The sequence below is a fragment of the Nomascus leucogenys genome, chromosome 11 (genome assembly GCF_006542625.1).
Source record: "Nomascus leucogenys isolate Asia chromosome 11, Asia_NLE_v1, whole genome shotgun sequence".
Classification (NCBI taxonomy): domain Eukaryota; kingdom Metazoa; phylum Chordata; class Mammalia; order Primates; family Hylobatidae; genus Nomascus; species Nomascus leucogenys.
In genome coordinates this window covers 60064462-60091378 of record NC_044391.1, presented here as the reverse complement: position 1 = coordinate 60091378, position 26917 = coordinate 60064462, and the positions used below count along the sequence as shown (strand labels likewise).

Genomic DNA, 26917 nt, shown 5'->3' with positions numbered 1-26917 from the left:
AGTGTAAGAGAGAGTCTGAAAAGTACCACAAAAACCACATGCATTTAAAAATTTAAGTTTGGGGAGGCTGAGGCAGGAGAATGGCGTGAACCCCAGGGGGCGGAGCCTGCAGTGAGCCGAGATCGCGCCACTGCACTCCAACCTGGGCGACAGCAAGACTCTGCCTCAAAAAAAAAAAAAAAAATTTAAGTTTGATCATTTGCATCATTGGATTGAGTGTTGTTGGTGCTAGTCTTATAATTTTGAAAAAAAAGTATGGGTTCCTGCACACATAAGTTATAGGAAGTTGTAAACTATAATAGCATAGACTTATTTATTTTTCTTAGGTCAGCATTCCTTCAGTAGCTCATTTGTCAACATTCTAGTCACTAGCATTTAATTCAGTTTAATTCAGTATAAGGACAAATTGTACCATAACAATTTAATTCCCAGCTTTAAACAGACTTGTTACTTAGGACCTTAGTTCTATTCCTTTCTCAATGAAATTTCCTTACTGGTTACATGTCTATAAAAAATGATAATAATATTAAATTATAAGAATTCTTATTTTGGCTCCTATTGTACCCTATACTGATAAAAGTAGAAGGATGATTGGGACTTGATTATTTATTACTATGAAAAGGCTAATTTTGGGATTATGACTTTTATGAATGGAGGTGTAAAGATATCCAGCTTTATTATCTTTGCGTAACAGTGGATGTATGTATATCTGTAAGTATATGCATACATGTATGCGGGAATGTTAATTGTTGTATTACACTTCTATTGATGATGTAGGGGTTTTATATTTAATTTTATTTGGGACTCAAGGTATCCAAAGGGTAATTTAAAAAATACAGCAACAGTTTGGGGAGCCAAAGAGTAAATCATGCATTCTTTAACACATTGGAAGGCCCAAGCTGAGATGTTAGGGTGCCTCATGAGGGAAATGACTTAGAGAATTTTCAGGTGGTGTTGTAACAACACTTTATAGCTATGTAGGCTCTGACTGTCACATATTATCTCATTTGTGCGAGATGCTATCATGTGGATATGGCAATAATATTATAATATTTAACAGATATTTTATAGATAAGGAAATCAAGGCTGAGAGAGTGACTTGCCAAAGGTCACAGCTAGTATGTATTATTAAGGCCTATGAAGGGACTGAGTTTTCACTCCATTTACAGGCTAACAAGCTAACCCATTACTGTATCATAAATAGTGACAGAAGACACAAAACTCCCGATTGGAGACTAAGGACTTTTATTACTTATGGTACAATAAGTAATGTGAGCTTCATGTTGATTTGACCTGGTGCTCTGTTCCCTCTCAGTCCATTGGGGGTAGTGCTGATGCACCTATTATATGGGTGCTGTGCAAGCAGGTGGGCATTGAGAAACGCTGAGCTTATGGATTAACCACTTTTATAGTAAGCAGAAGCAAGCCAGGTCTGTCATGAAGCCATTACCTTATCCATAAAGTTTGCTTCTTCCCAACACAACCGTGAGAAATGATCCATGAAAAGAGCAGTCTGGATCTTGCATTCTTGGCATACCCAGCAAGACTGTGCAGGAACTCTAAGGTTGTGGTGAATTGCCTCTTAATAGCAGTATGTGACAGAACTAATGTATAAACTCAGTTTTGCTAAGTTTCATGACTAAAACTCTAGTTGAAAAGGTAGCAAGTATAAGCCTTTCCCCCAAAATACTTTATTTTAAAATTTTTGTTTTATTTAGGACATCTCAAAACATGTCCTCTTGGCTTATTTAAATATATTCAATCACTAAAACCAGTTTCGGTTATTACAAAGGCAAAGAACAGAAGGCAGGGCCCACTTTTAAGACATTGCCTGAATTTAGTCTCAGAATCTCCCCTAATCTTCACTAGTTTCTTCCACAGCAATGAGCCCATGATAATGTTTTCATAAATGAAGTAGTCCCTTGCCCTATGTCCACAGCAGCATTTGTTATACAATAGGAATCATGAAGAAATAAGGAACAAACAATAAGAAGTACTGGTGGATAGTGTATGGCAGGGGAAAAAAAGTAGTTTATTTCAACCTTTTAATTTTTAGCCAGCATAGGGAAACTTTGGTTTGTTTTTCTTGAAGGATTAATTAAAATAGAATTTAAACTTGGAATTAGTAAAGCCAGGCTCCTTATAGATTAGAAAACAGAGATGTAGCATGGTTAAATGCTTGTTCAAGAACGAGTTTCCAGTGACAGAGTAAAGTGATGTTATATTGTTGTAATTATCATATATCTTGCATTAAAATACTCTTTTTTTTACCTAGTGTAGTTTATAGGGGTAAGTCAGTAAACATTTGTGGATTACTTTGCTTTAGGAATGAATAAGATATATTCTCTGTCTTCAAAGAATCATTTGCTAATGGAGAAATAATAATTCAATTTTTGTCCATAATTGTTTGTCTTTAAGAAGCAGTTTTAAATACATCTAGTTGTAGAATAATACATTTTTAAAAATCTACTTGGCTTTGTTATTTCTTAGTGTTAGTCAGTTTGATTAACATTAGTTAATCCAAACATTAATACTGATGATTTCTTAGTGTTGGGATTAGGTGCATGTGTTTAATGATCTTATTTTTTACATAAAAATACTGAGAAAGAAGATATTTCAAAATATCCAAAGTTGTAAATGTTATATTTCTAATTTTCTCTTTTACAGAAGGATAGGTATATTTTATCTATATAGAACCTCAAGTAATAGTTTTGAAATTGAGGTTTGTAGCTAGGTTTCAAACTCATCAATTATAAAGCAGGTGAATTGGCTTGGGTTGGGTGTTCCTATGAGAATTATTGACTTGAGTATTAATTTAGGGATTTGGAGATTTTAAAATACTAATTTTTCAAGAGGAATTAAAAAGGTGAACCTATCTCTAGTCTTTGAAGTATAGTCAGCTTCCAATTAATCTGCATGTGTGGGACACCATCCCCTCCTAGGTGTGACTTTCTCAGACCTGCTGGAAAATTGCCATTGCTTGGATCCAGTGGAAAAGTTTTCACCCATCTTGTTGGCTTTTAAAACCACTCTCTCTCCTCCACCCATGCAAATGGATGAAATTGGGCATCATCCATGCTTCAAACAGAATCCTCCTTGCCATTAGCAAGAATAATAACCAGATGAGTAGAGGTTAAGAGAATAAGTTAAAGACATTCTGAGTGACATTAGCATTCTAAAATTGGCTATCATATCTGCAGTTCAAATGGCACCTAGTTTTTCTTTGTTATGTTGAAATGAAATTTAAAGTATCTTAATAGCCAAATAAGTTAGCCTATGGTTATAATCATTTACCTAAAATTAATAGCACACTGATATTAAGTAGTAGCCCAGTACTCGTTTTCATTAGAGTGTTGCGTTTATTATTTTTATCTTTTTTATTACGTGGGATTTGTTAAGTTTCAAGAGTAGTATAGCAGCCGTAAAGCTGGTAGAAAAAGCAGAGACTTGGAGTTAATGAGGTAGCTTTCAGGAGAGAGAACAGCCTGAGCGCAGACAGGACTTCATGTTGAAATGCGGAGTTTGTGTGAGCTCCCAAAACAAGTGATATTGAAAGAAAAATGTTCAGGCAGGTAAAGGAGTTGGGAATTGAAAGGGTGGAGAAGAGTGTCTAGGAAAAGGGAATAATGTAAATTGGAGGCATAGAAACAAGAGAGAGCACAGCTGGTAGTGAAACTGCTTAAAATAAACCATCACCACGGCTACTAGTGAAAATCCTTTAATGCAAAGATGTAGCATGGCAAAGCAGAGGGATTTAGAGGTGCACTGAAGGGTTTTATGCAGGGTAGTGAGCTCACCAACTTCCTGTTTTACAAATTACTCATATTACAGTGTGTGGAACAGGTTGGTGAGGGCAAGAGTTGACACAGGAAGACTGGTTAGGAGACTTTTGCAATATTCTAAGTAAGAGGTAATGATGGCCTTCATTTGGGTGGTGTTGATGGGGGAGGAAATAACTTGGAGGGCTGAAGTATTTCAGAGAGAATAGCTCTTAGATTAGATAGGTGGAATAGGGAAGAGGGAGGAATTGACATGGAATTGAGGTTGTTTCTGACTCTTCTATTTCTGGCGTGGCAACAATCAAGATGGTGATTTTTCCTAAAGAGGATTGGGGCTTTTGCTGTGGTAAAATGTAATGTGGTAGGAGAAGAGGAGTTTGGAAACAAAAAATTATTAATTTAGAGAAACACCACTCATCTAGGTTATGTGGAACCAGAAAGCCAAAGCTGCTACTACCACGGCTGTTTTTATAGTCTATGTGCATAGCTACAAGAAATTACAACAAATTCTTTGTTTGTTATAATATCATTTAATACGTATTACAGTACACAATGTGATTTCCATCTTTCCCTTTTCTATAATACAGTATCTACAGTTAAGTAGTATTAGATCTAAAAGGAATCTTGGAAATTATAGTTTTCCTCCACAGTTGAGGAAGCTGGTGCTCTGAGAGAAGACCACATGATACCTATGGAGTGACAAGTAGTAAAACTCAGGTCTGCTACTGGCCATTCCATTGCTCTTGCCTCATTACCTGGACAGCTCCACATTGACTAGTACATTCCATTACAGCAAACAAAGCTGAAGACTTTATTAAAGAAAAATATCAGTACCATAGAGGAGAAAAAATAGTTGCATATTCTTTACTTGACATATTATTTACATGAGATGTTTTTGAGGCATACAAAATTCTATTTTAGAAAACCAGGTTTGCAGAAATTCAATCCTTTCTGTCTATTGTCATTCCTGTTCTTCCTGTTGACCTTTTATTTTAGTGAACTGGAAAGAGTTAGACTTAGGGGATCTGGACTTGGGCTTGGCTTTGTCTCTAATAAATAGATGAACTTGTTTTACCTCTATTTTACCTCTGTCGACCTGAGGTTTTTTTTTTTTTTAAATTTCAGAAAATAAGGCTATGAGACCAGATTCCTTTAAAATCTGTTCCTTGACCTGTCTTGATCATTTTATATTTCTCTCTCTTTTTTTTTTTTTTTTTTTTTTGAGACGGATTCTCACTCACTCTGTCGCCCAGGCTGGAGTGCAGTGGTGCTGTCTTGGCTCACTGCAACCTTCACCTCCTGGGTTCAAGCGATTCTCCTGCCTCTGCCTCTCGAGTAGCTGGGATTACAGGCTGCACCACCATGTTGGGCTAACTTTTGTATTTTTAGCAGAGACTGGGTTTCACCATGTTGGCCAGGCTGGTCTGAAACTCCTGACCTCAAGCTATCGGCCTCCCGAAGTCCTGGGATTACAGGCGTGTCACTGTGCCTGGCCTCATTTTATATTTTTCATCTGTGGTTGTCTTGCCTTTCTTCCTTAAACTGCTTCTCTTTCTACATGGCAAGTAGGGAATCTCCTTAAAAACTTTGTTACAGTAAGTGAGTGGTGTATATTCCAGAATAGTCTGTCCTGTTTATAGAGCCTATAGAATAGGACTGGACTTTGGTTTGTTCTGTTATGAACATATCTTCATATTTACTTTTCTTCTTTGGAAATAGGTTTTGAAATTTGAGAGAGAAGACAGGTAGGATGGTGTTGGATTCAAGTGGATGTGTGAGGATGTGGGGTGTGTGTAGTGCAGTGGTCTTCCAAGTGGAGGAAAGGCAACTCATAATAATTCACTAAGTTTTGGAGAGAAGATATTAGAACTTTCACTTATATTTATTTTTAATTTATTTCTTTTTAAAATTCTGCTTTTGTATACACAGTCGACTCTCCATATTCTGGGGTTCCACAACCATAGATTCAACTGACTGTGGATTGAAAATATTCAGAAAAAATAATGGATTGTTACATCTGTACTAGATATGTACAGACTTTCTTTTCTTATTATTCTCTAAATAATGCAGTATAACAACTATTTACATATTATTAACATTGTATTAGGTATTATAAGTGATCTGGAGATGATTTAAAGTATACAGGAGAATAAGTGTGTAAGTTATATGCAAATACTACGTAATTTTATGTCAAGGACTTGAACATCTGTGGATTTTGGTATCCATGGGGAGTTGTGAAACCAATCTTTCATGGATACTGAGAGATGACAGTATTTCAATATATGACAAATCTATATAGTAGAACATGAATATTATTTATAAATGAATATATATACATATATATTGTGGGAATAGGCTTAATATGTTACGCTGATAGAACATAATGGTCAAATAGGTTCAGAAACCACTGGTGAAGAGTTAGCAAAAAAGACGAGTCAAGGGCATCAAGACATTAAGATAAATAAATGTCCTTGCTTTTTTATTTTTCCATACTATCATCACTGGAAATACAGAGAAAAAAATCTAAAACAATAATAATAGCAAATAGCATTTTGGCAGCAGAATTTATTGGACTGAGTGTCTACCTCTTACAGAGTAGAGGAAAAGTATCCACTTGGATAAGTATCTAATTTTAAGATGGATTTTACTTTGTTCATGATTTTGGGAGATTGTTAAGTAACTCATTGGGATTAAGAAAGTCATCTCATATACTGAAATTGATTCATTATAATTCAATTTATTTAAACTTTTCAACTGAATAAGCATTAGGTAATTACATGAGAGTTTTAAAAAAGATTTGGCCAAGAGTTTTTAAGTCCTATTTTTTGAGGTTTTTTTGCCATTTATTATATTTTTTTCTTTTCTGATTATTTCTCACAGAATAAGACCACAGCTTGCCAAAGAGAAGATTGAAGGATGCCATATTTGTACATCTGTCACACCAGGAGAGCCTCAGGTCTTCCTAGGGAAAGATAAGGCTTTTACTTTTGACTATGTATTTGACATTGACTCCCAGCAAGAGCAGATCTACATTCAATGTATAGAAAAACTAATTGAAGGTTGCTTTGAAGGATACAATGCTACAGTTTTTGCTTATGGACAAGTAAGTGCCATATTATTTTCATAGGAGTTGAAACTTTTCAGAAATGTTAATTCAGTTGCGCTTTCATTTTTGTTTCTTAAGGTTATATTAAGGTTGAACACTAATCTTTCTCTGTTCTTTTGTTTAGACTGGAGCTGGTAAAACATACACAATGGGAACAGGATTTGATGTTAACATTGTTGAGGAAGAACAGGGTATTATTTCTCGAGCTGTTAAACACCTTTTTAAGAGTATTGAAGAAAAAAAACACATAGCAATTAAAAATGGGCTTCCTCCTCCAGATTTTAAAGTGAATGCCCAATTCTTAGAGGTAATAACCGAATTTTGGCATTAATTTATTTTAAATTTTGTTCTTATTGATGGTGTTTATGATTTTATACTGTTGGCTTCAAGTACAGTGCTTTGAAGATAGTACTCAATAAATGTTGTTTGAGTAAATTAACATTAGATAGTTTTCCTTATTTGTAGTAAGTGATGTTTGTGTTTAAGATTATAAACACTTGACCAATGTCCATAGGATAAAAGAACAATTAATATTGTTTATTTAAGAACCCCCCCCCTTTTTTTTGGAGATAGAGTCTCATTCTGTCACCCAGGTTGGAGTGTAATGGCACCATTTTGGCTCATTGCAGCCCCTGCCTCCTGGGTTCAAGTGATTCTTGTGCCCCAGCCTCCTGAGTACCTGGGACTACAGGCATACACCACCACACCTGGCTAATTTTTTGTAATTTTAGTAGAGATGGGGTTTCGACATGTTGCCCAGGCTGGTCTCGAACTCCTGGCCTCAAGCTATTCACTCGCCTCTGCCTCCCAAAATGCTGGGGTTACAGGTATGAGCCCAGCCAGGAACTTATTTTTATCAATAGATAAAGGTTAATTACTGTTGTAATTTAGACAGGCTTACAAAGTGGTGGGAACTTAATGACTAAGGCCAAAAGTAGGGGAAGCATGTGAGAAATAATAGGTCTGAGGTTGTAGCACTTATCTGGCTGAAGAAATTGTTATCTTTGCATAGGTAGACAGATGTTTTGGTATAATGTCCAAAGGTTGTGGTGGATTTGGATTAATTTAGGCTGTCTAGCATAGTAGAAGGAAAGTAACACTAAGAGGTCATCTAGGATTTGAGCAATATTGAACTTTGGTGGACAGTGGCATAATTCTAGGTTCTTGGTGCAAAGAGAATTTAGTCTAAATTACCTGATCCATGAGCTAATTGTTTTCATCATTGATGAAACATTTTCTTCAGCATTATGTAGCACAACATAGAAAAATTAATATCAGTTTCTTTTTTTTTACTGCTGGTCTTAATGGATATTCTTATTTAGTAAAAACCAAAGAGAATATAACTATGTATTCCTAAGGAAAGTAAATGATGGTAGAAAAAGAAAAGAAACAGTGTTATTCCATCTTCCCTTTCACCCTCCAAAATGTTGTTAGGCATTGTAACTTTAAAACTTATTGATAGAAAAATAGGTGTGTGTATTCTCTTCTAAGGAAGTATCTGGGTTTTTTCAGACACTATTGATACAGGAACACTAATATTGTTGCTGACCTTGCAAACATGCTAAGTGTTAATTTTTCAACACGTTAAGAAAGGTTTCAGGGCAATAGGAAATATGTTTTTAGCTCAAGTAGTAAAAATTCTTTAAATATTCTGAAGCTTAAGATTTGTCTACATTTGGCACATGTTTCTAGGGTTTGCTTGTATTTGTAAATATTTGATTATCTCTTGCAAAGTAGATCATTTTAGCTAGTCCTCAACCCATTAGTCATGATTAAGTCACTTACTGTTTTTACTTTTGTAAATAAATCTGGCATTTACTTATAACTGTTATAATAATAGCCTCATTCGTTTTTATGTGTTATTTTGAAAAAATATGTCATTTTGAAATACTTTAAAAATCTGTATGAAGGAATCATTATGTAATGTGTTGTTATGACAACTACCCAGACAGTTTCTGCTAAAATTAGATTTCTAATTTTTTTGATAGCTCTATAATGAAGAGGTCCTTGACTTATTTGATACCACTCGTGATATTGATGCAAAAAGTAAAAAATCAAATATAAGAATTCATGAAGATTCAACTGGAGGAATTTATACTGTGGGCGTTACAACACGTACTGTGAATACAGAATCAGAGGTAATATTTATATTGTAGTTAAAACAGAGCATGGTTGGCTTTATTTAAATAGTGAGTTTTGCTGATAGTCTGCTTAAGATCAAGATATGAAATTTATATTCTGAAGCATGACATGGAATTAAGATCTGGTCTTCTTTCCTCACATTTTAAAAATCAGAATATTAGTATAAAAATATCAGGATTATTATAAAGTCAGCATATTTGTCATAGCATCAAAAGAATCTAAGGCAACTTATGAATAGTTTTCATTCACAGCTAGAGAAAGAGGGTTAGACAATTGATGGTGAAGAATGAGACCACAATCCTTTTCTACTTTTTGCTTTAGCCTATATAGAACTGTATCATGGCTCCTAGAGGGAGATTGTTGAGAAAAATTACAAAAAATAATTTTAACGGAATATAGAGAAGAGCCTGAATAATTCAAGTTATTGCCCAGTTTGTACCAAAGTATTCTACTATAACAGTTTTGGAATGGAAGCTGCAAATGTCAGCTAATGGCAAACAATGGAATCTCAGTGTTTTCTTCTATTTAAAAAAAATACACTATTATACTGAGAAGTCCATCTCAAAAAGTGCCTGTAACTAAACTAATAAGTGAAATTCCACATCTTTTATATCCCTTAACATGGTGGGTTTTAGCCATTACCTCAGACTTTGGATTATATAGTATCTTGTTTATTGTTCAAATAAAGTCCTTTGTTTCTTCTCCTTTTTCAGATGATGCAGTGTTTGAAGTTGGGTGCTTTATCCCGGACAACTGCCAGCACCCAGATGAATGTTCAGAGCTCTCGTTCACATGCCATTTTTACCATTCATGTGTGTCAAACCAGAGTGTGTCCCCAAATAGATGCTGTGAGTTATTAATTCTAATTTCTTAAACTTTCAATTTCTATCTCCCTAAAACCACATGAATTCTGTGAGAATATATTTGAGCCAAATTCAGTTCATTTAGTCATTCCTTTTTCTAATTTCCTCTTCTGATCCCAGTTAAGTTGAAGCTGGTCAGCCATGTAAGATTTTGAAATAAAAAATTGTATATATGTCTGAAAAACCAAAAAGCATGCTGTGGCCATATGTTGTTAGCTGTCATCACCTGAGACCCTTTGCTTTTGAGGATTATATGCTGTAGGTTTCCCTTCATTAGCATAAGCAAAGCCTCAGTTGATAATAGTTGAGTTCTGACCATCCAGGCTTTTTCTGACTTTAAATTTCGAATTGCCAGCAGACATTTTTGAATTTATTTGGCTTTATGCCTGTTTCTTTGGTTGTGCCTATATGTGTACATGGGATAAGTGCAAGGTAGGTTAGGAGGATATTTAATGTTACATTAATAAAATATTTTCAATTATTTTTCTTAATTTCAGGACAATGCAACTGATAATAAAATTATTTCTGAATCAGCACAGATGAATGAATTTGAAACCCTGACTGCAAAGTTCCATTTTGTTGATCTCGCAGGATCAGAAAGACTGAAGCGTACTGGAGCTACAGGCGAGAGGGCAAAAGAAGGCATTTCTATCAACTGTGGACTTGTAAGATTAAGGCGTTGTGCTGAGAATATATCAGAGCTTTTCCATTGTCCTTTTGTCTTTTGTAATTTATGATATCCATATGAAATCCTTCAGACACTGAACTCAGAAATGAAAATTATAGAACAGTTATTAGTAATGCACTGAATCTCCAATCTCCTCATGTTGTAGGCTTTTTTCTTTTTTATATATTACAGATTTTCTTCATTTGTATAAATTTAGTTGTACTAAAATTTATATGTGCAGAAAATTAGATATACAAATTATTTGAAAAATTCTTTCCACATTTAACAATATACTGTCAAAATCAATTTATTTATTTATTTTTATCTTTTATTTTTTTAAAACAGGGTCTCACTCTGTCACCCACTGTGGAGTACAGTGGTGCAATCATGGCTCACTGCAGCCTTGACCTCATGGGCTCAATTGATCTTCCCACTTCATAGAAGCTGGGACCACAGGCGAGCGCCACCACATCCGGATAATTTTTGTATTTTTTGTAGAGATGGGGTTTTGCCACATTTCCCAGGCTAGTCTCAAACTTCTGGGCTCATGCGATTCACTCACCTCAGCCTCCCAAAGTGCTGGGATTACAGGCGTGAGCCACTGCACTTGGCCCAAAATTTAATATTAAGTTATTTCATGGGTGAAGACCTTCAAAGTAGCCTTTTGATAACATTTTGTGACAGTCATTTTATTGACTTTGGAAATCGTAATTTTTTTTAGTAATGATTGTTTCAAAATGATAATTTTTCTTGATTATATTAAGAACTAACTTTAATACCATGCCACCTAGTGGCATTTTGATTGGAAAACTGCTTGTGATTTAGTCAGCATAAAGCTTCATTACATGGAAGGAAATATTTTAGAGCAAAGTTTTGTGTATTAAATTTGTTCTTATTATCTTCATTACAAAACTGGATATTTGTACCTGCACAAATGTAATGACATCTCTAAATTTCTGTGACACCAATAGCATCAGAGTTGTAACCACCCAAGGGGTTCTTTGTGCCCGCTGCCCAGATAGAGCTGATTTATCAAGACAGGAGAATTGCAATAGAGAAAAAGTTTAATGCACACAGAGCCAGCTAAATAGAAGACTGAAGTTTTATTACTCAAATTAGTCTCTCCAAAAATTCAGAGACTGCAGTTTTTAAAGTGTAATTTGGTGAATGAGGGGGCTAAGGGAGTGGGGAGTGGAGGTGAAATCATATGGGGTCTAAGTGGGTTCTTGCTGTCTTCTGTTCCTGGGTGGGATTACAGAACTGCTTGAGCCAGATTACCAGTCTGCATGGTGCCAGCTGGTGCATCAGAATGCAGGGTCTGAAAAAATATCCAAACACCAATCTTAGGTTTTACAATAGTGATCTTATCCATAGGAGCAATTGGGGAGGTTAGGAATCTCGTGGCCTCAGGCTTCATGACTCTTAAATCATAATTTCTAATAATCTTGTGGCTAATTTGTTAGTTTTACAAAGGCATGCTGGTCCCCAGGGAAGAAGAAGGTTTGTTTCAGGAAAAGGTTGTTATCATCTTTTCAAAATTCTTTAAACTATAAATTCCTCCTTTAGTTAGCTCAGCATAGGAATGAACAAGGGCAGTTTAGAGATTAAAGGCAAGATGGAGTGGATTAGGTCAGATCTCCCTCACTGTCATACTTTTCTCACTGATATGAATTTTGCAAAGGCAGTTTCAGAGTGTATGGTGTCTGCTTTCCTCCCATTAATCACCCCCCAGTATTTGCTCCTATATGATTATGACCCTTCTATGGGAAAATTATCAACCAAGGCTGATTAGAGAGAGCCAGACCTTCCAACTCCAATACTCATCTTGACGGTCCAACATGTGGGTGAATGTTGTGTAAAACGGCATGCCTGGATTCTGAACTTTTTGTATTGTTTTGAGTTTCTTAGGAGATGTAATCATGGTGGTATTTACATTTATGTTGTCAGGAAAAGACAAAAGCCATTGCCTTGTTTTCCTCTTTAGGCTCTTGAAGCATGTTGAGACATATCTAGTAGAGTTTCAGTATTACCATTGCTTATGACAGTAGCTGCTCTGGAAAGGGGGAATGATGAAAAAGCGTGATCCTGTTGCCACTCCCTGCATGATCTATTTTTCCTAACAAAGTCATGGTTATAGATGTTTGCATTACTGATGGCTAGTGTGAACAACATTTTGGATAATGTTTATCTTGCAGGTGATAATTCAGTGACAGTAGGAAAAACAGCAGGGTGGCAGGAGGAGTGACTACAGAGTTCTGTAATTTGACTAGTTTTTAAATAATTGGATGCTAACACATATATTATTGTATTTATTTATTTATTTATTTTGAGGCGGGGTCTCACTCTGTTGCCCAGGCTGGAATGCAATGGTGCAATCCCAGCTCACTGCAACTTCCACCTCCCAGGTTCAAGCTATTCTCCTGCCTCAACCTCCCAAGTAGCTGGGACTACAGGCACACACCACCACACTTAGCTGATTTTTGTATTTTCAGTAGAGATGGGGTTTCCCCATGTTGGTCAGGTTGGTCTCAAACTCCTGACCTCAGGTGATTCCCCCGCCTTGGCCTCCCAAAGTGCTGGGATTATAGGAGTAAGCCACCGCATCCAGCCCATCATACTATATTTCTAAGGATAGATATACTTGCATAGGAATACCTCGTTCAGAGAAATAATACTGATTTTTTTTGTTGTGATTAAAGAAGGTTTTCTTTCCCCCTGGGAACTGTATTGCAAAACAAAAATTTGCATCAAACTGTTAAACTAACTAAACATTTTATTTTTTCATTGAGTTGAGGAGAAGAATGTGTAACATGAATGGACAATTTTCTGGGGACATAACCTGATGCTCTGATAATTCTAGGGATAACTAAAGTTGTCAATCTTATTTCTATTTCAAAGAATTAGTACTATTAGTACTACAGTACTAATATATACATATGGTATTATATGTAGTACTAATATACATGTACTAAATTTTCAGTGGCGTTGGTTACAAATGTAAAACAAAACTAAACACAAATATTCTTAATTATATTATGTCTCTATATTATTCTCTGTAAGCTTTCTTTATTTAAAATTGTTATAATTAGTAAATTTGTATCATTTTGCTGTCTTTCTTTTTCTTTTAGTTGGCACTTGGCAATGTAATAAGTGCTTTGGGAGACAAGAGCAAGAGGGCCACACATGTCCCCTATAGAGATTCCAAGCTAACAAGACTACTACAGGATTCCCTCGGGGGTAATAGGTATGCATAGATGATTATCCTCTACTCAGACTTTTGATTATTCATTATTAAGTAAGCTTGCAAGATGATTTATAAGAACTACTTTTATTATAAAGCAAACTAATAGGATGAGGAACTAATCCTTATACTGTTAAGGATCTCAAATGTGTGAATAATTTTGTATGTTATTTCACATAATCCTTCTAGCATCCCTTGAGGTGTAGGTATTATTATTCTATTTTCTAGATAAGGGAAATGAAATCTAGAGAGGTTAAATAATTCAATCAAGGTCACTTAGCTTGTATATGAAGTCAATAGTATGTGTACTTTCTCTCTTATCATAGCTTCTGTTTTAAGTACTTAGCACAGAGTAGATACCTAATAAAATTTTGTTGAAAAAGTAAATACTGTTTCCTAAGTAATTACAAAATAATTTAAATATTATTGGTACTTTCTTTTTTACAAAGTCTTCTAAAAATTCAAATTTTTTTTATATGTGGAAAAATCTTCTTGATGTCCACTGAATGAAATACAGAGTGTTGGCTGGTTATTAACTTTGCCAATATCACTGACATTCTTGCTTTCTCATACCTTGCATCATTCTGATATGTTTTTTCAGCTTTTTTGTTTTTATGGTAGTGTATTCCCCTCTGTAAACATGTTGACTTTACAAATGGAAACATTTTTGGCATTTAAATTCAATCATAGCACAATTCAACAAGTTACTAACAACCACAGTGAATTTATTTTACAGTGTTTGCAATAATGTAACATCATATTTACTGAAAAGATTATTAGATGCTATACAACAAATCTAGTATTTAAACTACCAAGGTTTCTTTTTGAACAACTGTGTTAGTTCGTTCTTGCACTGCCATAAATACCTGAGACTGGGTAATTTATACAGAAAAGAGGTTTAATTGTCTCACAGTTCTGTAGGCTCTACAGGAAGCATGATTCTGGCAGCTGCTTGGCTTCTAGTGAGGCCACAGGAAACTTACAGTCATGAGGGAAGGCAAAGGGGGAGTGAGCACTTTACAGGGCTGGAGCAGGAGGAAGGAGAGGGAGGTGCCACACACTTTTAAACAACCAGATCCCCCGAGAACTCTATCATGAGAACAGTTCCAAGAGGGAAATTTGCCCCCAACATCTAATCATCTCCCACCAAGGCCCCACCTCCAACATTGGGGATTACAATTTGACATGAGATTTGTGTGAGGGCACAGATCCAAACCGTATCAACAACTATTATCCAAATAATTTTGGATAATACTAAATCCTTTTAAGTTTATAACCCATTTGGTTTAGAAATAAAGTTCTGTTTTGGCCAGGCGCAGTGGCTCATGCCTGTAATCCCAGCACCTTGGGAGGCCAAGGAGGGCAGATCATGAGGTCAGGAAATCAAGACCGTCCTGGCTAACACGGTGAAACCCTGTCTCCACTAAAAATACAAAAAAATTAGACGGGCGTGGTCGTGGGCACCTGTACTTCCAGCTACTCGGGAGGCTGAGGCAGGAGAATGGCATGAACCCAGGAGGCGGAGCTTGCAGTGAGCGGAGATCGTGCCACTGCATTCCAGCCCGAGACTCCGTCTCAAAAAAAAAAAAAAGAAAAAAAAAAAGAGAAAGTTCTGTTTTGTACAATACAGCATTGTCATTTTTATGTTTCTTCCTTTTATGTACTATTAGCATTTGTCTTAACTCATGTCTCTTCCAGCACGTCCTATGTATGGATGCAGTTTTCCTTCCACTATCATGTATTTCTTGTGTTCCATATTTTCAGTTTGATCTTCAGTATCAAGAGGGGTCTTATTAATAACAGAATAAAAATTTTCATTTTTTCAGCCAAGTGTAAATTTTTTCAGGTTTTCTAAACTGTAGCTTTCTCCTGTATTTATTTCTTAACTATAAAACAAAGCAGAGATGATATATGTCTTCCCCTTACAAGTTTAACTCTTGAAAACTTCAATACTTTTGAAAGTTTGCTTACCTTGTAAGTGGTATAAGATATTTTCACTGTGGGTCTTGAATTTCTGTTGAGTTTTAGGCTACAGCTAAATAGTCTCATGTTCCTCACCCATTTCCTTAATGGGTGGCAATCCCTCAAAGGAGATGACCCCTTCTAATTCCTTTCTTCATGTGCCTCAATTTTTGCTTAAAATTTTAGGATTGCATTCCTAGCGCAAAAGTACTGTACTTTGTGTAAGCCTTGGAGAGCAAAATATCTTCATTTTTTGAAGTTTATACAAATTAAACTTAAAAGAAAAATTAGACCAAGGATATTTTTGAAAATAAGCTCCATATGTTTATGTGCATAATTTAGTGTCTTTTAAGAAAATCGAGCTGGCTTTTTTACATTTACAGTGTTTAATAAATATCGTAACCAGTTTATGGCAAAAATTCTGGAAAATACCGGAAAGTATAAAGCATGAATAAAAATCAGTTATATTTATAGCTGGGCACAGTGGCTCAAACCTGTAATCCCAGTACTTTGAGGCCTAGGTGGGCGGATCACCTGAGGTCACAAGTTCAAGACCAGCCTGGCCAACATGGCAAAACCCTGTTTCTACTAACAAAAACACAAAAATTAGCTGGGCATGGTGGCGGGCACCTGTAGTCCCAGCTACTTGGGAGTCTGAGGCAGAAGAATCGCTTGAACCCAGGAGGTGGAGGTTGCAGTGAGCTGAGATTGTGCCACTGCACTCCAGTCTGGGTGACAGAGTGAGACTCCATCTCAAAAAAAAAAAAAAAAAAAATCATATTTCTGATACCTAGAAGTAACTACTGCTAACATTGTGATACATTTTCTTCAAGATATATAGTATAACTTAATTCGTAAGAAATATATACAATATAATAAAATATTTAAATGATATAGTTCTCTTTAAAACAGAATTGTTTTTGTGTGAACTTTTAAAATAAATAGCTTTAATATTTTCTTTGAGTTTTTCATAAATAGAATCATTCTTGAAATTTACATATTTTGGGTTTTGTTTAATATATGACGTTTTCCCTATACAGTTGATCCTTGCCAGTTCCTCTAATTCCTGACTTTCACTATTCTTCTTAAGCCCTTGATCCCAGCACTTCTCAAAATATTTGTTAAAGGCGAGTCCTTCCCTTCTTTCCAATTTGTGGTGGGTTAATATTGTGCATGACCATACAGAGCTTGCCCCATTTGCGACTCACCATGGGAGTTTGAAAACACTTGAATTGATCTATATTCAATGAGAGGAGGTCATTGATTACAGGAAGTTCAAGTGTTGTGGAAGTTTCTAAAGTGCTTACTTGCAATTTCTGCATTACTTTAAACATTTTTTGTAAATAAGTAAGAAATGGATGTATGTACCTGTGCTTACTCAAGATGTTATGGGTCAAAGAAGGCTAATATAAATTTATTTTCCCCAATTTTACGTAAGTAAAAATAATCTGCAGACTGGCACTAGACTGGGGACCACACTTCAAGTTGCCCTATTCTCTAATCAGCATCCATAATCCTCACACTTACTGAATTACCTTATTTTCTTTATCAAAAGAGAAAACTAAAGTGGCATGAATTATTTTAACTTTCTGACCCCCAGTAAATATTATGTACACATGACACACATCACAATTGTGAATGACCTAATATTGGTTCAAATGTTGTGTTGTATGTTTAGAAGTACGCTGATAAATACAACTTGATAATCCCTGTCCTTTAGGAATCTAAAGTCTCAAGAGTTTGGGGGTCTATAAAATTTCAATATAATAATAATATAATGAATGCAAAAGAGATATCTAAAAGGTGTGAGGAGGCAGAAAGGGTACAGACAAACTGAGGATTTGGTTCTTGGATTAGGTGATACCTTAGTTGATTGTTGAATAATAGTAACAGTAAGGGCAAGCAAGAGTTGTAGGAAAAAGGTGTGGAATGGGACAAGGGGTACCTACGAGTACTGTGTTGAGATTATCGTAGAAAGAAAAGATTGGAAGCAGGAGACTAGGAGGCTAAGATTATGATTGATAGGCATTGATTTTTCTACCAGGATAAGTAGACTGCTCCTTAATTGCAGTTCCTGCACATTTTTTAGTTTGTGAGTGTCTATTAGAATCTCCATGTCTGCTTTATTTACAAACATAATAATTGGGGCATACTTAGCATTTCACTATCCTAATCTTTGGTGGCTAAATCAATTTATCATGACCATAAAGTAATGTTTCCCACTTTTCCTATGTAATCTGGCCAGAAACTGTAATTCTGATCATTCAATCACAAATGACAGTTTATATAATGAAACACAAGAATATAGTAAGTACTCTTCTTGTTTCGATGTGATTGGATTTTGCGTACAATTCTTTGCTGACATCAAAAGTCAGGATACAGGTGATTAAGAATAAATTTTTAAAATACTGAAAGAATAAATAAATAATGAAATAAGTGGTTTTTGATTTTCAATGTAATATATTGTAGTCAGTTTAATTTTAGAATTACTGTGTGCACTGCTTCAAATCTTTTTAGCAGAAAGGTAAGAAATAAATGTATGTGCTTATACTTTCTCAAGGTCAAAGGTGAATAATATCAATTTATTTCCCCAAAGTAAACAAAATCTTTTTCTTTAAGGTAGTCTTAAAGTACAGGGGCTTTTAAATTTGCTCAATATTTTGGTATCTTGAAGAGAAGATACTATTCAAATGTCAGGAGTTTAAAATTGATTATTTTAGCATTTTAGATGCCTCTATCTGTAAGCCTAACTATTATTTGTAACTTTCAGCCAAACAATCATGATAGCATGTGTCAGCCCTTCAGACAGAGACTTTATGGAAACGTTAAACACCCTGAAATACGCTAATCGAGCTAGAAATATCAAGAATAAGGTGATGGTCAATCAGGACAGAGCTAGTCAGCAAATCAATGCACTTCGTAGTGAAATCACACGACTTCAGATGGAGCTCATGGAGTACAAAACAGTAAGCTAATAAGTTTGACTTTGCATTTTGTGATACATCTAAGGCTGGCACTTTCTGAACACAATAATGCCTTACACATATGTGTTTCTGGAATCTCTTGGTTGTCATAATAGTGTCCTCCTTCCTTTCGGAGGTAGGAGTCTCTAGTTTTCCTTGTGGACAATCTTTAACTATGTTCAGTCTAACCTAACAACTGTTTGTTCAAAAGCTATCCTACCCAATTTTTCTTTTTTTTTTTTTTTTGAGATGGAGTCTCCCTCTATCACCCAGGCTGGAGTGCAGTGGCGTGATCTAGGCTCACTGCAACTTCTGCCTCCTGGGTTAAATGATTCTCCTGCCTCAGACTCTTGAGTAGCTGGGATTATAGGCACCCGCCACCACACCTGGCTAATTTTTGTATTTTTATTAGAGATGGGGTTTCACCATGTTGGCCAGACTGATCTTGAACTCCTGACTTCAGGTGATCTGCCCACTTTGGCCTCCCAAAGTGCTGGGATTACAGTTATGAGCCACTGCACCTGGCTGATCGATTTCTTTAGTAACAAATGCATTGTGGAGTGTTCTACTAGAGGCGAAAGGATTTCTTTTGCCTTGTGGTTGGTAAGATAAAAATGCTCTTGGTTAGAGAATTGTATAGTTATAGAGTATCCTTAAGCAAAACTCTTGTGTTTTTAAGGCTCCTCAACCAACAAGGACATTATTTTCCTTTACTAGGGTAAAAGAATAATTGACGAAGAGGGTGTGGAAAGCATCAATGACATGTTTCATGAGAATGCTATGCTACAGACTGAAAATAATAACCTGCGTGTAAGAATTAAAGCCATGCAAGAGACGGTTGATGCATTGAGGTCCAGAATTACACAGCTTGTTAGTGATCAGGCCAACCATGTTCTTGCCAGAGCAGGTATGTGGGTAGGGTGGGATAAGTAAGGGATTAACTTCTGGAGGGCAGGGAACATTCTTTGTGTTCACTAATTACCTAGCATAGTTGAAATAGAAATGCCAGTCTCTTTGTATGCAGTCTGTGGTTTTAAGTTAAATACCTAATTTCAAAAAATAATAAATTCTTATATAAACAAAATATTCCCTTTGTAATCATATTATCTTATGGTCTGCTCATGTAATAAAGGGTAGAAAATTTGCTGTAAGAATTGTGTTTTAAAAAATTATTGTTTTGTTTCCCGACTTTTTTTTTCTCCTGTTTTGTTGAAGTCTTAATTTAAAGGAAATTTTTATTTCATATTTTGTCTTTCAGGGGAAGGAAATGAGGAGATTAGTAATATGATTCATAGTTATATAAAAGAAATCGAAGATCTCAGGTATAGTTCATGTTCTGTAACATATAATGCACATGTTTGTTTTGGATTTTGCAATGTTATAATATTTCTATTTGTTGGGCTTATTGTTCAGTAGTTGTCCATGGTGATATTTCAGCCCTTTCATTAGGTTAACTTTAGGAGACTGTTTACCTACCTTTCCCTTGATGTCATATTCCAAGCTCTTTTCCTCTCCCTTCTTTTCCCATATTATTCTCCTACTCTTGCTGCTATATCCCAATATTGGGTGCTTACATAACTTGACATATGAAACAGGCAAAATTTATGTTGCTGAAGTTATCTTTGATGCCTTTCCTTCATATGCCTCTTCCCTCATCACTTGGGAATAGATCAATATATACACGTCATCTCCAATTTTTTGAATCTCCTGTTCTCTTTTATATCTTCAGCTATTCTTACATGTAAATCATGGCATGCCTACAAATTTGCCTGCCTCTCTGTGGTACATCCATTCACATTTCATACAACATGCCACACATACTTGCATATGTCAGTACCATGACTTGGGCTGGGGGCAAGCATGACATGAAGAGTTCACACTCTAGGTTGGGCAGCATACATAAATCATCACATATAGTAAACAGAATGACAAAATTTAGTTAAGTGATGCCTATGCCTGGTGTAGGAATGTGGAGGGGGTAGACTTGGGGAATAGGGTTGGGAAAGAAGGTTAAGTCAATAATATTTTCAGGTTCCATGGTTTCCCATGATGACTGAGCTATTTTTTTCTTGAAGGAAAACTCCAGTCAGCTCCATGGGGGAGCATCTAAGTAGTTCAAATCTCACTTCTTCTTACCATTTGCAGAACATAAGCAAACGGGAGGAGATCATCTTTCACAGTTACCCTGTCTTGTATTTGTGTTCTCTTTCTCTTCCTCTGGATATTCTAGAGGTTCTCAAACTGTGGCAAGTACTATCTCCACTGTTTCTGGCTCCACAAGGCACACTGGATCTCTTAAATGTTTCAAAAAGCAAAAACAAATGAAAACACATCCCGATGTGGCAACATAGTTGTTCAAGTATAATTTTATTCTGTGTATGTGTCTGTGTACATATATATTATATATGCTATGCATATTACATATATATTATATATGTTATGCATATAACATATATATAATTTTTCATGCTTCACATTTTTGGTAGAGACCTTTGAGGCACTGCATCCTGGTTCTGCTCAGCAACCAACCTGGACTTGCAGTTTCTACCCCATGTTGACAGTACTGTTCCCTGCCTACTGCTAAAAATTTGTTCTTTGACCAGTCTTTCCTGATTTTGTTGACCCCATCTTTACCACTCCTTGAGACACAACTAATAGCTCTGTTTTTTAATTCTTGAAGTTTCTCTTTCTGCTCTTAGGCTGCTTCTCTTTTCTCTTTTATTTCTTTGGCACTTGCCAATTGTTAAGGCCAATTGCCTATACGAGTTCTTATCCTCTCTTTCCTTTCCTCCACTTTGTATTTTAAGTTTGTACCTCAGCTTTATGTCACTGTTAGGCAAATTGCTTGACTAGTGTCCTTATTTCCTAGAAAACTACCAGAATCACTTCCACTCCTTCTGGTGGCTAAAAGCAGCATCTAATATCTTCCTTCTTCAGTCTTGAGTTAAGACTATTCCTTCCTTAAGCCATTTAGAGAACAGAGATTACTCATTGGCCCTGAGTTCAGTCGCTGATCAAATCTTTCCTGGTGTAGGTTAATACCTTGTTCCAGATTCTCAACTTGTCTCTGATGGCTCTTTAATTAGGTGTGTTCCATCCCTGGGGAGTAGCCTTCTAGAATGCCAGGATTATAATTTACATATGGGATAAGCATAAATGAACCTTGAATTCAAATTGGGTTACCTGGATTGAAATTTAAGCTTCTATTTATTAATAAGGTATATGACCTTGGGCAAGTTACCTGACATCTCTGAGTTTTAGTTTATTTATCTGTAAAAATGAGATAATACCTGCTAATTTCAGAGAGTTATTATGGGGCTCAAATAAAATAATAGTATATATACGTTCTTAAATATAAAGGTGTCATAAAGGTATAAAGTGTTACGAATATTTAGGTCCAAATTCTCATGTTCTGTTTTTACCTGCTAAACCCTACTTCAACCTATATTTCTATCAAAATTAGATCTTAGGAAGACATTTATTTGCACCTCTTTAAACTTAATGCAAATTTATGTTTGTTTATTGCCATTTGGGAATATTTCTATTTCATCTTATCATTTTATTGGAAATGAATAGTAGTTACCTTTTAATAAATTTACATGTCACATTACTTGTGAGATAATAATAATCACTAATTAATTAATCCTTGTGTTTTTTGGGGCATGAAAAATTTTGCAGAACATTTTGAAAATATAGGAAAATGTAAGAGAAAATTAAAATCATGTGTATTCCCATTATTCTAAGAACTGATGTTAACATTTTGATCTATCTCTTTAATATTTTTCCAATGGATACTAATACAAATGACATCAGAGTGTATATTTTGCTTTGCTATCTATTCTTTGAAAAGCAGTAATATATTATGAACATTTTTCAATGTTAAAAAGTTTCTACAATGATTTTTGCATGGCTTCATATAGTACTGTCTTGTTGTAATTCACTTATTTAACTCTATGCTGTTAATGATTATAGTATTTCCAACTTTATGATAAGAATACTTATTATTTTTTAAATACCATATTAGTCGGGGGACTTTTAAATTCATTTTATCATTGATTCTCAAAACAATCCTAGAGAAGTATATATTTTTATCTCAATTTTACAAAGGGAAGGGTGGGGGCTTTTATAGACTTGATGGTCCAAGATCCAATGAATGACAGCTGGCATGCAAGCCCCCAGTGTACTCCTTCCCAAAGAAGTTTGTACACTTCCCCTCATACCTCACTCTTTAGTCTCTTATTAAATGAAATGCAGGAAGTACCAAGTGGGTGGGTGAGTGAACGGGAAGAGAGAGAGAGAAAGAGATGGGGAAAGAGAGATGTTCTCCCTGTAGGCCATACAAAAAGTAGATTCTGTTAATGTGGAGTTTGTGGAGGTAATCCCTAAAAGGCCTTTATCAGCACTAGGATCAAAGAATCATTGGATATGCCCCTACCAAATGCAGACTTTTAACATTATGTAAAAAACATAAATTTTAAAATAATATACCTACATTATTTATTACATAATAACAAAGGAGACAATTAAAATATAGATCATTATGGTTAGCTGATTTATTATATTTTCATTCATTCTTAGCATTCATTATTAGGTACCTAGGCTTTGTGCTAGAAATTAAAAATATAGAAAAGTATAATATATTGTTTGTACTTTTCTATTGTTTGATAATCATGAATTTTAACTTTGAGTTTTTATATGAATTTTCTCTAAAACAATTTTGAAGTCATTTAATTAACCTAGAAGTTTGTACACAGCTATTTAACCATCTAAAAACACTGTAATTGCTCTGCTCACATATGGTATCACATATATAATAAAACAGTTTCATTAAAGAATGTGTAGGACCAGGTGGGGTGGCTCATTCCTGTAATCCCAACACTTTGGGAGGCTGCGGTGGGAGGATCACTTGAGGCTGGGAGCTTGAGATGAGCCTGGGCAACATAGTGAGACCCCATCTGTCTCGACTATTTCAAGAGTAGAATGAATAATTTTGGTAGGCAATGGAAAAGCACCGAGCTGACTGTGGCTTCCAGAGCTTAGTGTTGCAAATAATCTAGCATCTTTCTCTGAAATATTTGAACATATGGCAAAGATGCTTAGTAATAGAGTGTTGAGAGAGAGAGAGGTTGTGTTTTCTTCTTATTTTTCAGTCTCAGTCACTGTTGTGCCAAACTAACCTTGAAAATCTATTATATGTAAGTAGATAATTGTATTTTTGATGGTTTAAGTCAAATAGAAATAAGGGAATTGGCCTAGAGGACTCTGAATCCTTTTAGTCTCAATAGTCGAGGCTCTTTTAGGATTTCATTGTTTGATGTCTTCATGTGTTAGGATCAGTGTGTACATTATTCTCCTGTCATTATTAGGACTGCTTGAGAAACAAAAGAATTTTTTCAATTATCAAACTCAAGTTTCCTTGGAGATACTGTCTTTTCCCACGCTATATTCAGGAGCCAGATGTCTGTCAGCAGTTTGGGGCAAATTTGACAAATTATTCCTTTCACAGTTTTGGAAATGCTACTATTGTGTGATGAATGAGGAACTGAAACTAAGGGGAGCATGCTGCTTGTGTATTTTTTCAGTTTAAATAATAGGTTTACAAGCAAGGACAACTGATGTCCACTGGCTAGAATTCAAGTAATCTAATTACCACTGGCATCTGAATATGTAGAATTCTTTTGAGTATTATGATTACAAATGTATAATTATTAAATCAGGAAATGTGAAAAAATTGTTAAATATTAATGTTTGTGAGCATTCTTTTATGATTATTTTTATTATTTTGTGAGAATTTTATTTAGTTTAAAAATCCTTATCTTGTAGCCATGATGAAATGCATTTTGGAAAACTTTTTAGCATGCAGACTAACTCATTTAAAATGTTCCTGCCTTATTGCTAGAGCAGTCAGATTCATAGAGACAGAAAGTAGAATGATGGATGCCAGAGCTGAGGTAGAGGGGCTGAGGGGAAGTTAATATTTCATGGGTATAGAGTCTCAGTATGGGAAGATAAAAAATTTCTGGAGATGGATGGTGGCGACGGTTGCAGAACAATATAGATTTGCTTAGTGCTACAGAGCTGTACACTTAAGAAATGGTAGTGTGGTACAATTTATGTTATGTATTTTTATCCAGAGAGAAAAATGCTCCCTATTTAAATATATTTTTATTTGCTAGGGCAAAATTATTAGAAAGTGAAGCAGTGAATGAGAACCTTCGAAAAAACTTGACAAGAGCCACAGCAAGAGCGCCATATTTCAGCGGATCATCAACTTTTTCTCCTACCATACTATCCTCAGACAAAGAAACCATTGAAATTATAGACCTAGCAAAAAAAGATTTAGAGAAGTTGAAAAGAAAAGAAAAGAGGAAGAAAAAAAGGTGGGATTATAAAATCACTGCTAAATGAATCTGTTTCCTTTTCAGGATATTTTAATTTGCAATTATAAAGAGCATACATAGTCTCATGAGTACCTTAGTATATGAAATAAATCACTATGTTAGCTGAAACTACAACTATTTAGTTTTTAATGGTTTATCTCTACTTATATGTAATAAAAATAGATTTAATTGTAATAACATGGTAATGAATTTTATTTAGAACATGACAATATAAAATTACCATTATAAATTATTTTATTATTTCTTCAAATAGCTGCTTTTGCATTCCATTCATTTTGCTTTTCAGCAAAGCTTGCTGTACCATTACAACTCAGTGTTTTCATTTTTTCCCCATTTCCTAATGCAATTAAATAGTCTCATGGATATTTTCATCCCTGTCTAGATTAGTTTAACTAAAGGCTAAACTAATCCATCAGAATGTCATGTAATGTCATTTGGTCTCTTAAATATTTTCTGCAGGGCTTCTAATTTGATTATGTGAAAACTATTTATGCTATTTCAGGCTTTTTGAATCTTCCAACAAGGAGTTACTCAGCTTTTCACCACTGTTCTGGGCTTTCTCTTCCTTGCATCCTGATACTATGTCCCTCTGAAATCAACTGGGTGCAAAGGAGAGGAAGAAAATGAAAATTTAACCACTTGTAATGTTGTAAGTGGTTAAATACTCATAAATTCTTTACATGTTTACACACTGATTCTATGGTGCAGTCAGATTACTTACAGAGACTATATTTTGAGCATTCCTGTCAAATTAAATTTAAACATTTTTGGCTAGATATTCAAAAGGAAGCAAAATCATCTTATTTGCCACCTGGTTTGTTACAGGAGGAATGCTTTGTAGAATTGATGTAGACGTTTAGCCTACCTGCTGCTTTGCTCAGTTTATTTAAAAATGTATTTAGGTAGCCAGGCATTTCTTCTTGGAGCAGCCAGTTGATCAAAGTCATTGGAAGTTTAAATTCTTCAAATTAACTCTGCTTTTTGTTCTCGAGTTTAAAAAGAATAATTAAAACAAGGAATTATACATTATGGTTAGTAGGCATTGCAATTGAAATTGCATTCTTGAGATATTAATGTCTTGGATGTTTTCATGGATCATTGATTATGGCAGCATTAAGAAATGTATAATGATTAGCTCTCCCCTTATGGAGGGCAGTTGAAACTGAAATAATGATCATAGGATTATCGAAGCTAGTGTTACCCAACTTACTGCTTGAATTAACATGAGACTTTTGCACATGACTTATAACTTACTTGTAAAATCCACTTCTGTAGTTGGTCAAAATGTCGGATGGTATGACTTGTTTTTAAAGATCTAGGTCATTTGTATTCATAAATAGTAAGTAAGTATAAGCAAAGTTTATTTTTTAAGGTCACAACTGATACTGCTTTTTCCTTTTGAGGTAAATTTAGAGATATTTCCTTAATCACCTATTGAATATGACTAATGAAAAATAAATAAGGATCCCAATAGAAATCTAGGCTGTTTTTAACATTGTAATAGTGGTTGTGACTAATTCAGTGATTATGTAGTTGTAATAGTTATTACAATAAAAATAATAGATGTTAATACTAATAAGAACTCACCAAACAACTGGATTTAAACGTAAAAGCCTAAGTGAAGAAAATAATTTATTTCCTAACAAAAAGACACATAATTAGACATAAAATATTTGTGAGTGAGCCATATAAGAAATGAAAGATAGCTTAGAATGAGAAAAACAAATTAATACTTTCTAAAAATTAATATACCTATAGAGTGCTATATACAAACATTTTTAAGAGCATTTTCA

At 35.0% G+C, this 26917-nt stretch overlaps 1 protein-coding gene across 11 annotated transcripts in view; it reads left to right on the top strand.

Annotated features, from left to right (window-relative positions):
• The window catches only part of KIF21A (kinesin family member 21A), a 155422-nt gene that overhangs the window by 72129 nt on the left and 56376 nt on the right, over window positions 1-26917 (top strand). For all 11 annotated transcript variants that reach the window (XM_003252305.3, XM_030822625.1, XM_030822627.1 and 8 more), the window contains exons 2-11: window positions 6660-6882; window positions 7010-7192; window positions 8874-9023; window positions 9741-9875; window positions 10388-10555; window positions 13686-13801; window positions 18531-18726; window positions 19441-19630; window positions 19982-20045; window positions 24900-25103. In XM_003252305.3, the coding sequence (XP_003252353.2) occupies window positions 6660-6882; window positions 7010-7192; window positions 8874-9023; window positions 9741-9875; window positions 10388-10555; window positions 13686-13801; window positions 18531-18726; window positions 19441-19630; window positions 19982-20045; window positions 24900-25103 (1629 nt within the window). The remainder of the gene's footprint in view (window positions 1-6659; window positions 6883-7009; window positions 7193-8873; window positions 9024-9740; window positions 9876-10387; window positions 10556-13685; window positions 13802-18530; window positions 18727-19440; window positions 19631-19981; window positions 20046-24899; window positions 25104-26917) is intronic.